General features: G+C 58.3%; 1 protein-coding gene across 1 annotated transcript; it reads right to left on the bottom strand.

Moving 5' to 3' along the window:
- Window positions 1–5881: 5881 nt before the first annotated feature.
- On the bottom strand, window positions 5882–11322 carry P4HA3 (prolyl 4-hydroxylase subunit alpha 3; the record flags this gene model as incomplete). The annotated part of the gene is made up of 13 exons (XM_084277446.1): window positions 5882–6011; window positions 6228–6324; window positions 6804–6872; window positions 7116–7178; window positions 7611–7770; window positions 7927–7991; window positions 8448–8624; window positions 8716–8873; window positions 9117–9168; window positions 9264–9413; window positions 10015–10235; window positions 10453–10595; window positions 11132–11322. 13 exons carry the CDS (start codon window positions 11320–11322, stop codon window positions 5941–5943), a joined length of 1617 nt encoding a protein of 538 aa, XP_084133572.1. The 3' UTR covers window positions 5882–5940.
- Window positions 11323–13323: the final 2001 nt, after the last annotated feature.

The following is a 13323-nucleotide window of genomic DNA, read 5'->3' as shown; positions in this document are numbered from 1 at the left end:
GGTGATCTTCTTTATTCCCCTTCATCCCATGCCCTTGGGGATGACACAGGGCTGGAGCATCTCCCCTGTGAGGAAAGGCTGAGTGAGCTGGGGCTGTTCAGCCTGGAGAGAAGAAGCCTGGGAGGGGATCTGATCAATGGGTATCAATATCTGAAGGGTGGGACACAGGGGGACATGGCCAGCCTCTTCTCAGTGTCTGTGGGGACAGGACAAGGGGCGATGGCCTCAAGTTGGAGCACAGGGAGTTCCACACCAATCTGGGGAAGAACTTCTTCCCAGGGAGGGTGAGGGAGCCCTGGGACAGGCTGCCCAGGGGGGTGTGGAGTCTCCTTCTCTGGAGATATTCCAGCCCCGTCTGGACACCGACCTGTGTGACCTGTCCTAGGGAGCTGCTTTGGCAGGGGGGTTGGACCCAATTAGCTCAGGAGGTCCCTTCCAACTCCAATGATTCCATGAATCCCTGATTCCTCTCTATTACATTGCTTGTGAGGTGCTGCTGGCTGCTGCTTTTAACCCATGTGATGGACCTTGCTTGGTCTGGAGCAGTCAACTAACTCTCTGGTGTCGTAGCTCAGATATACACAGGATATCACTTTGCTTTTGACATGTGACCTTTCTTCTGCTCTCCTTTTTCCCTCCCAGCGTGTTTCCTGCTTGTTAATACCCCAGTGTTCTCCAGCACTGAGTCCTGTTGTAAATAAACCACACCAGAGGCCACTGTGACGTATCCATATCCCTTCATCTCTCCAGTTCAGCAGCAACGAGACATTGGTGTGAGATTTCATCCCTTAGAACTAGTTCTCCAGAAGGTGTAAACCCTTAGGGGACTTCCTCACTTGGAAGCAGCTTGTACTGAAGATCACAGAAAGCTTTTCGAGCCCTCAGAAGCCAGCTCCTCTCTGCTGCCACCAGGAAAGGCCTCTCCAAAATCTCAACTTAGCCAATCCTACCGGTCTCCTTCAATCCTTGGGCTTTCTCAGACCCAAGCACAAAGGAGCCATTTGTTGGGAGTGCAGATCCACCAAGGGCTTTGTGGCGTGACCAAAGGCTTTGAGATTTATCCATGGAATTGCTGTAAGTGACTTGGAAGTGCCCCTTGGGTTTGGTTTTTGGGCATGGGTGTGTTTCTCCCCTAAAGCAGATGAGGAATCAGCTTCGTTGGGAGGTGGGGTTTCCTCTCACCAACACCAACCTTACGGGTTAATTTGGGAAGAGCCGAGACGCTGCCTCCCTGCGTGGAGTCAGACAGGAGGGGGATGGACAGACGGACGCCGTGAGCTCCTTTTTGGAGTCTTGCAGCTTTCTTAATGCTCGTTTCCAGCTCTTACTTGAGAAAAACACCCTGGGTGACTCCAGCTGCTGCCCACAAGTAGCAGGCAGGGGCCTCCAGGCTTGCCTTCATGGAGAAGACCCAAGAGCAGCGCTGACAACATGCTTGACAGGTGGTTTGGCTCCTCTCTGCCCCGGAATGCTGCTTTATCCTTTCCTCCTTGTAGCCACCACACACCTGAGCTGAGATCAGCACCTTTTGGAGGAACCAAAAGAAAGAAACACAGAAAGCGCGGTACGTAAAACCCTGGGAGAGCTTGGACTTGGTCCTGCTGATGATGCAGGGTTAGAGGCAGCTTCTGCTGTGTTATATTCCCCCCTTCAGCCCCCCCCAGGGTCCAAGGAAAGAAGCACCTCTTGATGATGCTTCTGAGATTGTGCTCCCTGCCTTCCCTATCCCGTGTGGCAAGTACACAGAGAGCTGCTCATTGGGGTTAAGTTACCTGCAGACAGCTTTTGCTCTCAGATTCCTTCCACCTCTTCATCTCTTGAGCTTGAGAGCAGGTTGTAGAGCCACTTTCCTTGCTGTTTTCCTGGTGGGTATCCAAAATCTGCTTCTTTTTTTGGTTGTTCCTTGGCCTGGTGGCTGTAACTCCTTGATGCTGTGTGAGGAAACCCTGAGGAGCAGTTCCCTTCTTCATAGAATCATAGGGGTTGGAAGGGTCTGCACAAGCCCCATCCGGGAGCTGCGATGCGTGATGAGACCCAGCACGACCTCTTGATGTCTGCAAGGTGAGGACACGGTGGGAAGAGCTGCCAAAACCTGGTTGAACTTCAGTGTTTACCCCCATGGAGAGCCCCTCATCTCCTCTGATCCATTCCCATGTGAGCCCTGGACACGGTGGTGGTGGCTTCGCTCCATCTTTCCCCTTTCCTTGATGCATCCAGGTGGGAAATGCCTGAATTAAGAGACCAGAAACCCTCATTCTGGAGAGTTCTCTTCAGCCATCAGAACTCAGGTGTTACAAGAGCAATCACTGGCTCCTTGGCACTTCCCCCCTGAACACACACCACACACACACCCCCACCCCCCACCCCCGCCCCAGTTCGTTCCTACCACCTTTGTTTGCTGGGACCTCGATGTAATTCCCACCCCTGGTTTAGCTCCTGATGGATTAAACGGTTCCTCGGTAGCTGAGACATGAAATAACACATTCCCCAGCTGGATCTTGAAGACTGGCCAAATTCCTGGCCCTTTCCAGATGTCTCCTGGCGTTCAGATTGGGAGAAGTTCAAGAAGAGTGATGTGTCCATCTGGAATCTCACATCACAGGCTGAGCACGTTGTCATACCCATGTATGATTGTGGTCAAGTCGCATTCCTCCACCCTGATCTGGCCAGGAGTGATCTGTTCCAGTAACTCCTCATGTTCCTTCACCTCTCCTGTTTCATTTGCCAGAGATTTACAAAAAAACACCCCAATACCCCCCCCCCCAACACCCCCAAAAAACCCCAAACACCCAAACAAAACTCTCCCCATCAAACCCACAAACCTTAGTGGGAAGCAAAAGAAAACTCCTGTTCCATTGGAAGCACTGCTGCAAAACAAACAATCCTGTTTCTGGATCCTGTGGGATCATCTTTGGTTGGTGATGGTGGAGAAGTGAGTTGGGGGGGACAGGACGGGCCATCTCCCTGTGCCAAGTTCTTGGTCCCGAGAGGGACAACGATGATGGACTCGTGGAGTCAAAAAACAAGGTGACTGGAGGGACAGTGGCAACAGCGTGTGGATGGAGGGGGAATTATTTCCCCTGGGTCTATCTGTGGACGTTTTGGAGGCTCCACTTTTCCCTGTTGTGGTTTCTTTTCCCGTTTCCAGGAGCTCCAGGCTTTCAGAGAACCAATATTTGGACTTGGTCCCACTGATGATATTTAGGTGAAGGATGGATCAGGCGGTGCTAAAAGTACCTGTGGGGACTAGAGATATTCTCTTGGACTCATGAAAAATGGGGATGGTGAGAAGAATCGTCCTGTACCTACCAGCTTTTTGCTCCAGGGTGTTTTTTTGCTCCCTGTGGCATCGCCCCGGTTCCATACAGAGATGCTGGATGCTGGTTGCACGCTGGAGTTTCTCATCCTTTAGAAATCTCTCTCCTGCTTTTGTTCCAACGGTTGGATCGAGGATGGGTGGAAACTTTCACAATGGAAAAAATCCCCAGAGCTTGGCAGGAGCTGGAGCTGTCATTTTTTAAGGCTGCTTTGTCACAGGATTCACTTCAACTTCTCCAAGCCAGACCCAGGGTTAGATTTCACCAGCTCCAGGGAAATGGGAGATCCCAGGACCGGTGAGATCACCTGGGCAGACGATGATATGGAAAGCAATTAAAAATAACGATGTTTATTGCAACTGGAGGGCTTGGTGCAACCAAGACACCCTCTGAAAGAGAAAGAAGCGCTGAGTTCCTGGCCAGGAAGCTCTGGGAGGTGGTGGCAGGGTGGAGATAGATCCCATAAATACCATTCTGGACCAGTTTGGAGTGATCCCTCCTGGTTTTTCCTCCCCCTGCAGGGCAGAGCTGAATGATTCCAAGTAGAGAAAAGCCCTTTGCTGGTTTCTCCTTCAGTGGGACCATCCTGGGAGCCCTAAAATCTTCCTCGGTGTGCCCCACGTCTTCATCGATCCGGGGTTCACCTGTCAGGGATTGGAGGAAGACCTTGCACTGATGTTTGATGTTCTCCTCCTCCAGGTCTTCATCACTGACTCTGTTCTTGGGTGTGGAAGGTCACTAGTTCAAACTGGTGCGCAACCCTCCCGAAAATCTAAACCCATATGGTCAAAAAAAGAGAGTTTATGGGATGTTGTTTCCAAGCCAACTTGGCCCTGGGGTGTTTTACCACTCGTGTCACAAGCTGAACCTGCCCCTTTGTGTCCCACAAGTCTTTGTCCTCCGCCCCCATCCAGCCAGCGATGCTTCACCCCGGCCGGAAAGGGGTGGGAGACCTGTGGGACACCAGTTCAGGTGGTGGCTCTGAGCTTTGCTCTTGGGTGTTTAACTGGTTTTTGGGCAAGTTTTCCCAGTCTGGTGAGGTGACCTCTTAAAAACCACCTGCTGCTGATTCCAAAAGGAAAACATACACGTGCACACACACACACACACACACACACAGTGTGTCTCTGTGTGTGTGTGTGTGTGAGCTCTCCAGAGCCCGTGCTCTGTCCCCTGTGTCAGCCTCACCCTCTTCCTCACCCTCTCTCATTCCAATAAAGCATTTGTGAAAAGCCTGGGGTGGGAACTCCTCCTTTCCCATCCCACCCCACCCCATCCCTTACTCGGAATGTCCATCCGGCTCTTCCTGGGCCATCTCCAGGACCAGCCCCAAACCTCTCCTCACCTAAAATCCTCCCTCACCCCTCTGTTGTGGCAAGAGAGGGGGGATGCTTTACCCCTAGCTTTTGCCTTTCCCCCTGCTCTCCGTGCAATCTGATGGCTCCCACATGTATGGAAACATCTGGAAGTAATAAACCACGGCGCTCTGGCTGTTAAACAACCGCGCCGCGTCCGGGCCCGTCTGTTGGCAAACCTTCAGTGCTGGGGGGGTTGCTCCTAACCCAAGGGCAGGAATTTGGGGTATCGGGGGGGTGGTTAACAGTACCCCAGAGTTAGGGCAGCCAGAAGTGCGTCTGTTTCGGAACCTGGAGTGAGAGAGATCAGCCTGGGGTTTGTATCCCTCACCCTGATTTTTATCCCTTTCCATCCAGCTGGCAAAGAAGGGGGGTCCCCTGCCCTTCCCACCCCCACCCTCCCCAAATATCACACCCATGGGGCTGGATGAACATGGAGCTGGGGTGTTTCCATGTGGTAGCTCAATCCTGGATTTATGGGGGCCCCGGGGAGCAGCGCGGGGTCCCTGCCCGATCTCCAGGCGCTGCCGGGGAGCCCAGCCGCCTCCTTTCGCCTTCCAGTCACGGAGGTGCCGCGCTCCGGCCTGGAGAAAGGGAGCTTGTCTGTGGGGCCCCAGGGAGGCAATGCTGGAGCAGACGTGCTCTGACTGTGAGCAGGTTGGGGTTGGAAGGCAGCGGCTGGCCTCTCCCTCCCCAAAAACCCTGTAACCCCACCCCCCCCCCGCCCCGCATCCCAACCCCCCCCTGCCTCACCCTTCTGGGGTGCAGAGGAGGGGGCACCCATGTTGATCTGGGGATGTCAGCAGAGCACCCAAGGTGCAGCTGAGCACTGTGGACTTATCTGAGGTAGGGCAGTGTATTGGCTGTGGCCACTGTTCACTCTGAAGCCTACTGATTACCATAGAAATTCCATGACACCAACTCCTAGCACCTCTATACGAACAGACTGGCAAGGGCTGGAGGAGGGGGCTGGGTCTGTGTGTGTAGGGCCCAGGCTGGTATTGGGGTGGGGGGGACACAAACACCACCCCCACATCATCCTGTGGGGTACCACCCGAGGTTATTTCCCTCAGGCTCCAGTTTAGTTTCTTTTGACTTTATTTCCATTGGGTCGGGTCATGGCTGAGCAGAGGCCACAGCCCTTGCTAGCACCCCATCCCGCTGCCACCTGCCTCCCTTCCCTCCCTCCCTCCCTCCCTTTTGGGTAACACCCTGTGCCAGGGTGGCTTTGCCATCCATAGGTCCTGTGTCCTGGAGCCCAGAGCAGCTCAATCCCGGGGGTCAGAGCTGCACGGCCGCCGAAACTCCTGCCCGTGCTCATGGATCCATTTATTCGCCACTGGAAGGGACAAGGACAAGAACCCTCATCTGCTTCCACCCCCTCCCCCAAGCCCCCACACCCCCTCAACCCCCATTTCAGTATGGGTGACATGGGTTTGCCTTATTTTCCAGGATTTTTCTGGGTTCCCAGCATCTCTCCCCTCCCCCCACCCCGTTGTCAGTTACTCCTCTGTCCCTGTGTCACCCCAGGGTGACACCAGCCACCGTCTCTCACCCCACTTATCCCCGGCCAGGACGGGGCAGCCGGCATGGAGGGTGTCTCCATCCCCATCCCCGTTCCTCCGCAGGTTCCACCAGAAGAGAGCTGCGTTCTGTGGAGCAGAGAGGGGTTTGGCACCCCGAAACCAGGGCCAGGAGCCCCAGGACTGGGGGGGTTGGAACCCCAAAGGAAAGTTGGGAGCCCAAGGGTTGGGGCTTGACATCCCAGTGCAGGGAGGAACCCAAGGGTTGGGAGTCAACACCCCTAAAACAGAGCCAGGAACCCAAGGGTTGGGCTTCAGTGCCCCTAAAATACAGCCAGGAGCCCGAAAATTTCGGTTTGCACCCCAAAACAGTGCAAGGAGCCCAAGAGTTGGGGTGTGGCACCCCTAAACCAGACCTGAGACACCTGGAGTTGGGGAGGGGCTTCGCACCCCAAAATAGAGCTGGGATCCCTGAGACTGGATTTTGGCATCCCAGGGTTAGGGTTTGACACCCCCAAAGCAGAGTCCGTGGCTCTAGGGTTGGGGTTTGGCACCCCAAAACTCCCTGGGGAGGAGTTGGGGGAGAAGCTTGTGAGGGTCTCCCTCACCTTCACCACGGGCACGCTGAAGTTGGCGTAGATGAAGGCGGTGGAGCCACCAGCTTCCACCTCACTCAGCTGGAAAAGGAGCAGAGGTATGAGCTGTGGGCCTCCTCTTCCCCCAGTGATATGGGGAAACTGAGGCACATAACCTCCCCCTGCCCACCCAGCATGTCCCTAGGTGCATGTCACAAGCTCCTCAATGTTCTGCAGATCTTTTAACACCCCACCACGGTTCGATTTAGGGTTGCCCTCCCCATCTCAAACCCTGTTCACTCTGAACCCTACTGATGACCGTGTGAGGAAACGGGGTGGACTCACATAGATCATGAGCGTGGCGATCCTGTTGCCTGACTTCATTCTGTAAAGGGGGCTCTTCCTGGACTGCCCCAAGAGGGAGGAGATGGGGACGGTCAGTCCCATGCTGACACAGCTTGGCCTGGAGGCCCTAACAGAGCTGGTGGCTCTGAGATGCCCCCAGAGACATCTCATCCTCTTCTTTACCTTCTTTCCCTCCCACCTTCCTTCCCTCTTTTCTCCCTCCCTTCCCAGGAAAATCCCAGGCACCACCCCAGGGACCACCATGGGACACCCCTAGGACCTTCCTCAGGGAGTTACCCTGGGAGCATCGCCCCAAGGGCCACCTCCAGGAACAGCTGAGGGACCATCCCAGAGCCCACTCTGAGAACCACCCCAGGGATTACCATGGGGACCACCCCGGGGTCACCTCCAGGAGCCTCTGAGGGACCATCCCAGAGCCCACCCTGGTGACCCTCTTAGAGACCACCCTGGGCACCGCCCAAGCAGCTCCCTGACCGTGGCGTGGTCGAAGTGTGGCTCGTAGTGGCCTCCCAGCCCGTAGTTGACGACCTGAAGGTACTCGGCGTAGGGTGGCCGCAGGTCCAGGCCGGTGACCGCGGCGATGCGCTGCTCCAGCGCCCGCACCACCGGGTCGGCGGTGTCCTTCAGCCAGGCGCTGTGGAAGCACCCTGCCTTCAGCCCCTCCCCGAATTCATGCTGGGTGTGGAGGACCCAGGCCTGCCCAGCACGGCTCCACCACCACCTCGGTGGTGGCAATGGGGCCATGGTGGTCCCACCGGCTGGAGGACAAGGGAGGGGGTGGCCATACTACCTCTGGCTTATCCGGTACTCAGCTTTCTGCTGCTTCTCCCCGGAGGCGACCACGGACCTCTGCAGCTGGAGGACACATGGTGGGGGAGATGGAGACCACCCCCACCCCACACACACCAAGCAGGGATCCCAGTTGGGGTTGAAACTGGGGGGGGGGGGGGGTTTAATACTACCTAGTCACCAAACCTTCCCCACCCTGAGGTGTCCCACCAGGGTGATGGATGCAGGGATAGCAGTTTGGATGCAACACAGTTGGGTGTCACCAAGTCAAGCTTGGCTGGGAGAGGGTTTAGATGCATGCATGGACCTGGTTTCTCCCAAAAATCTTTTGGGTGGGCTCACATGGAGCTAAGCTGGGCTCATCCTCCCCCACCTCCACCCCCCCAGGGTCTTGCTGCAGAAGGTTCTGGCTAAGCCCTGGCTTAAAACCGCTCCTATCTCAGCATGGTCTACCCTGGACCAGCAGCTCTTGAGGCACCCTTCTCCAGGAGAGGGTCATCCCTTAGGACAAGGACAGCTCACCCAGGGCCCTGCCAACCCCTTGATGGTTTCAGCCTCAGCATCACTGATGAAATCATGGTACAAAGCCACGTAGGGTTGGATCTGGACCATCTCCTTCTTGGCAGGCTGGAGAAGGAGGTAGGGGCTGCCATTGGTCTCGTAGGAGCAGCTGAGGTGTGGGAGATGCTCCGGGATCGGCTGGGGAGAGAGAGAGAAGACTAAGGAGGGCATGAAAGGGGGGTGGGGACAGTGGTGGGGTAGGGGACCATGGCACCCCTGCCAGCCCCACCTGCCCTGCCGGGCGCTGGCACAGCTCCTCGTAGGTGTCTCGACTCTGCAGGCGGGTGCCGTTGGGGCGCCGCAGGGGTCCAGCGCTCACCGCCGGTCCCATCTCCAGCAGCTTCTTGTACTTGGCCACGTTCCTCACCACCCTTTGGTTACTGGGGTCTGCCAGAGAGGTGGTGGTACCCAACACACCATGTCCCCATCACCCAAAGCACCATGTCCCCATCGCCCAAAACACCATGTCTCCATCACTTGGCACCCATCAGGACCTGGCATCAGTCCCTGGAGGACTCACCCCACGTGGGGTTAAGAAATGGGGTGAAGGAGGCTGGTGCCATGCCGAGATGATGGGGACACCCCAAAACCTCTCCATCCTCCTGCCATACCTGAGGTTGCCCCACATACCATAGTGAAGAAACTCCCTGGAGAGGCTCAAGGCGTGGGAGATGTTTCCAGCCTGGATGGAGGGGTGGAGAGCCCGTGAGCATCGCCCTGCCCATGGTTCAGCTCCACCAGACACCAGGGTGGTGGGGATGGGACTGGCAGCCGTACCATGAAGTAGGAGAAGGCGAGATGGTCCAGAGCATCCTCCAGGCTGCTCCGGTCCTCGGGGTTCCAGGTGCCATAGGAGAGGCGGAAGAGGCTGACGGCTTCCTCCAGCCATGTGATGGAGTGGTAGTAGTCACCCGTGTCGTAGGCCACCTACAAGGCAGTGCACCACCCAGACCCATCCTGTCCCCACTCCATCCCATCCCAACCTATCCCCGTCCCATCCCATAGTCCAGTGCTCCATCCCAGCTCTGCAAGGACCTTCAGGAGACTCTACCCCACACAAAAATCTCTATCAAAGCACCTTCTCCATCCTCATTTCAATTCCCATCTCCATCTTGTCCCATCCCATCCCCACCCCCATCCCCATCTCCATCCCTATCCCATCCCACCCCATCCCATCCCGTGGTCTAACACTCCATCCCAGCTCTGCAGGGACCTTCAGAAGACTCCACCCCATACAAAACCCTCTACCAAAGTACCCAACCCCCATCCCAGGGATTTACAGAGCCACTTTTACCCCCGGGTGGGGACCCACCCTCTACCCAACCAGGACGCTGGGCCAAGAGGTCTTCCTAATGCCACCAGCTCAGATCTTCCCCAAGCCACGTGCAGGGAGGAACCCTGGAGCTGGTGGCAGGTGGTGGACTGATGGCCTGTGGACTGATCCCTCCGCATCCATCTGGGAAGCAAACCCTCCAGAAGCCAACAGGCCAGGAAAGCTCTGAGGTGGGTTTGTGGGGCTCCACCTCACCTTGCCCACGTGGAAGCAGTCGTCAGCAGAGAGGGAGACACGGCGGCTGGGGCTGTAGAGGGTCGGCCGCCCGGCACCGGCTGGCTGGAAGACGCCGCTGGCCATGCCCTTGACACTGAGCGCGTAGACATCCTGCAGCCTCATCAGCGCCCGGGCTGCCCCATCCAGGTCCTCAGCTCCAGGCAGGTCCTGCTCCACCTCCTTGAAGCCAGCCTGAAGGGCTGTTGGGGGAGGGCGGGGGGGATGTTGGATTATTGAGTTATTTTGGGGTGCAGTTACACTTACCAACCGTTCTCCATCTCTAGGAGCCACACATTCTGCTCCTCCATCTATCCCTCTGCTCCTCCACCCATTCCCATCACCTCCCAGCTCTCAGGTCTCCCCCCAGGTGGTGGGACGTGTAGCCAGGTGGGTGTGTGCCCCCCTTCCCCCCCATACCCTGGGTGTTCTGGGTGGCCTCGTCGCTGTAGATGACGTTGGGCCAGTCGGAGTGGAGACGTTTGATGAGGCTGAAGGCCAACAAGGGATTGTCCACTGAGGTCTTGGGGTCTTGATGCAGCGCCTGGACCTTCTCATAAAACCTACAAGGGACCCACTGGGTGACACCTGGAGTGCTCCTCCTGGGAGGTGACACCCCCAGGGTGGAGTCTGGGGTGTGACAACCTCCCCCTCCATAGTTGGGCATCTTTACCCCTGCATCCCCAAGGCAGGGAAACCCCCTCCAAGGCTGGCTGGCCCCCATCCTGGTGAGTACGTGGGGATGACCCCCCCCCCCCACCTCCCTAGTTTTGGGGGGGGGGGGGGGGGGGGGTGGAGCGGGTTTCACCACTTCCCCCTCCCGGGATGTGTCTGGGGGGCAGGGGTTGGCAGGCAGCATCCGGGCTGTGCCCCCCACAACACCCCAACCTCTTTTTAGGGGCACCCCAAAAACCATCTGCTGGGGGATGCTCTGAATTACCCCCCCACTCCCCCCCCCTCAAGTGCAGTACCCACCTCGGGGCGGGCATATTCCGGGTGCTTGGGGGAGGGGGTGGGGGAGGGGAAGGGGGGATGCTCCTGGGACCTCCCCACCCGTGGCCGGGGGGTGCCGGGGGGAGGGTCCGGGGGGGGCCGGTACCTGGCCAGGCGGCGCAGCCGGGCGCTCTCCTCCCGCAGGTAGGCTCGGAGCCGGCGGAGCAGGCGGCCCTCGGAGCCCAGCGCCTTCCGGACGCTCAGCATGGCCGTGTAGGTCTCAGCCGGGGCGGGGGGGGGCAGCAGGGCCAGCAGAGCCCCCAGCCCCAGCGCCCCCAGCGCCCCCAGCGCCCCCATCCCGCCGCATCCAACCGCCGCCCGGAGAGGCCGGAGGGGAGGGGAAGGGGGGGGAAAGGGGGAGAAAGGGGCGGGGAGGCCCCGCCTTGGGGGGTGTGGGGGGGTGGGGAGCGATAGCGGGGTGCCCTGGATCCGCCACGCTGGCTTCTGGTCTTCAGCCTGCCTGGTCCTGTTCTGTCCCCATCCCAATCTCCTCCTGTCCCCATCCCATCCCGTCACCTTCTTGATTGTCCCCAAAGTGCCCCAGCCTCATCCTGCCTGGTCCTGTCCTGTCCCCATCCCGTCCCCATCCTCTCCTGTCCCTATCACCTCCTGTCCCCATCCCATCCCCATCCCCTCCTGTCCCCATCCCCTCCTGTCCCCCTCTTGACTGTCCCCAAACTGCCCCAGACTCATCCTGCCTGGTCCTGTCCTGTCCCCATCTCCATCCCATCCCATCCCTGTACCCATCCCCTCCTGTCCCGTCCCCATTCCCTCCTGTTCCCTTCTTGTCTGTCCCCAAACTATCCTGGTCTCATCCTGCCTGGTCCCCTCTCATCCCAACCACTGCTGTTCCCCTTGTGACTGTCCCCAAATTGTCCTGGTCTCATCCTGTCTGGTCCTGTCCTGCCCCGGCCTCATCCTGCCTGTCCCCATCCCCTTCTGTCCCCATCCTCCTCATTCTCACCGTGTTTCTCCTCATCCCATCCTGTCCCTAATTTCATGTTGTTCCCATCCTGCCTCTTCCTGTCACCTCCCTGTCTGTCCCCAAACTGTCCTGAACTCATCATGCCCGTCCCCACTCTCCATGGCCCCACCCTGTCCCCATCCTGCCCTGTCCCCATCCTGCCCTGTCCCACCCTGCCTGTCCCCAACTTCTGCCTGTCCTCCTTCCTCCTCCTGCCTGTCCCTACTCCATCCCATCCCCATCCTGTCCCATCCCGGTCTGGTGGGTCAGGGATGTCCCCATGGGCTCCCACCAAAGCTGCAGCTGCCATCCCACCCAGGAAACCCTTTCCCAAAGGAACAGCCAAGAGCCGTTGGGAAATGGGGGGGTGTCCCAGGGTGGCTGTGCCCATGTGAAGGGCTGGCCATGGTGGGGCCATGGGCGCAGGGACACGATGGGCGCAGAGCCTGGGGTGAGCACTGCTCCAGGTTCCTCCACTCCAGGGTCTGGGTACCTCCTTCCATTGTCCAGCCATGTCCTGTGTCCCCATCACCCCACGTCCCCATCGCTCAGCCGTATCCGGTGTCTCCATCACTCCATGTCCTATGCCCCTGTCACTCAATGTCCCACGCCCCCATCACACCATGTTGTGCATCCCCATCACTCAGCCATGTCCTGTATCCCCCATCATTCAGCCATGTCCCTTGTCCCCATCATCCTGCTTCCCATGTCCCTCCTCCATGTCCCATGTCCCCCATCACCCCATGTCCCCATCACTCCATGTCCCTTGTCCCCATCACTCCCCATCCTGTGTCCCCATCACTCCACATCCTTTGTCTCCATCAATCCACGCCCCATGTCCCCATCACTCCATGTCCCCTATCACTCCATGTCCCACGTCCTCATCCCTCCACATCCCCACATCACCCCCCATTCTCCCGCCTTCCCCCCACCCTGAGTCACCCCAAGAAGTCGGACAAACACCCCCTACCCCCACCTTCACATGGGGCCCTCCCCATCCCCTGTACCCCATCCCCATGTCCCCCCGCAGCCACCAGAGCAGGCCAAACCATCATCCATCACTAACCCCCACCCAGCATCTCCCTCCACCACCAAACCTCACCTCCCCAGGGCTGAACCCCATAAATACCACCCCAGGGGGCACTGGTGTCTCCACACCATGCCCATCCCACTCCTGGCCCTGCTTCTGGCCACCAACCCCTGCACCCCCACCACCAGCATCTCCTGGGGACCCCCATCTGACACCATCCCCCTGCTCCTGGCCGCCAGCCCCCACCCCCCCACCCCCCCCCAGCATCTCCTGGGGATGCCCTCTGATGCCGTCCCCCTGCTCC

Source organism: Gallinula chloropus (genome assembly GCF_964237585.1).
Source record: "Gallinula chloropus genome assembly, chromosome: 1".
Lineage (NCBI taxonomy): Eukaryota > Metazoa > Chordata > Aves > Gruiformes > Rallidae > Gallinula > Gallinula chloropus.
Note: the sequence above shows the minus strand (reverse complement) of the source record. Positions and strands in the feature narration are given on the sequence as shown.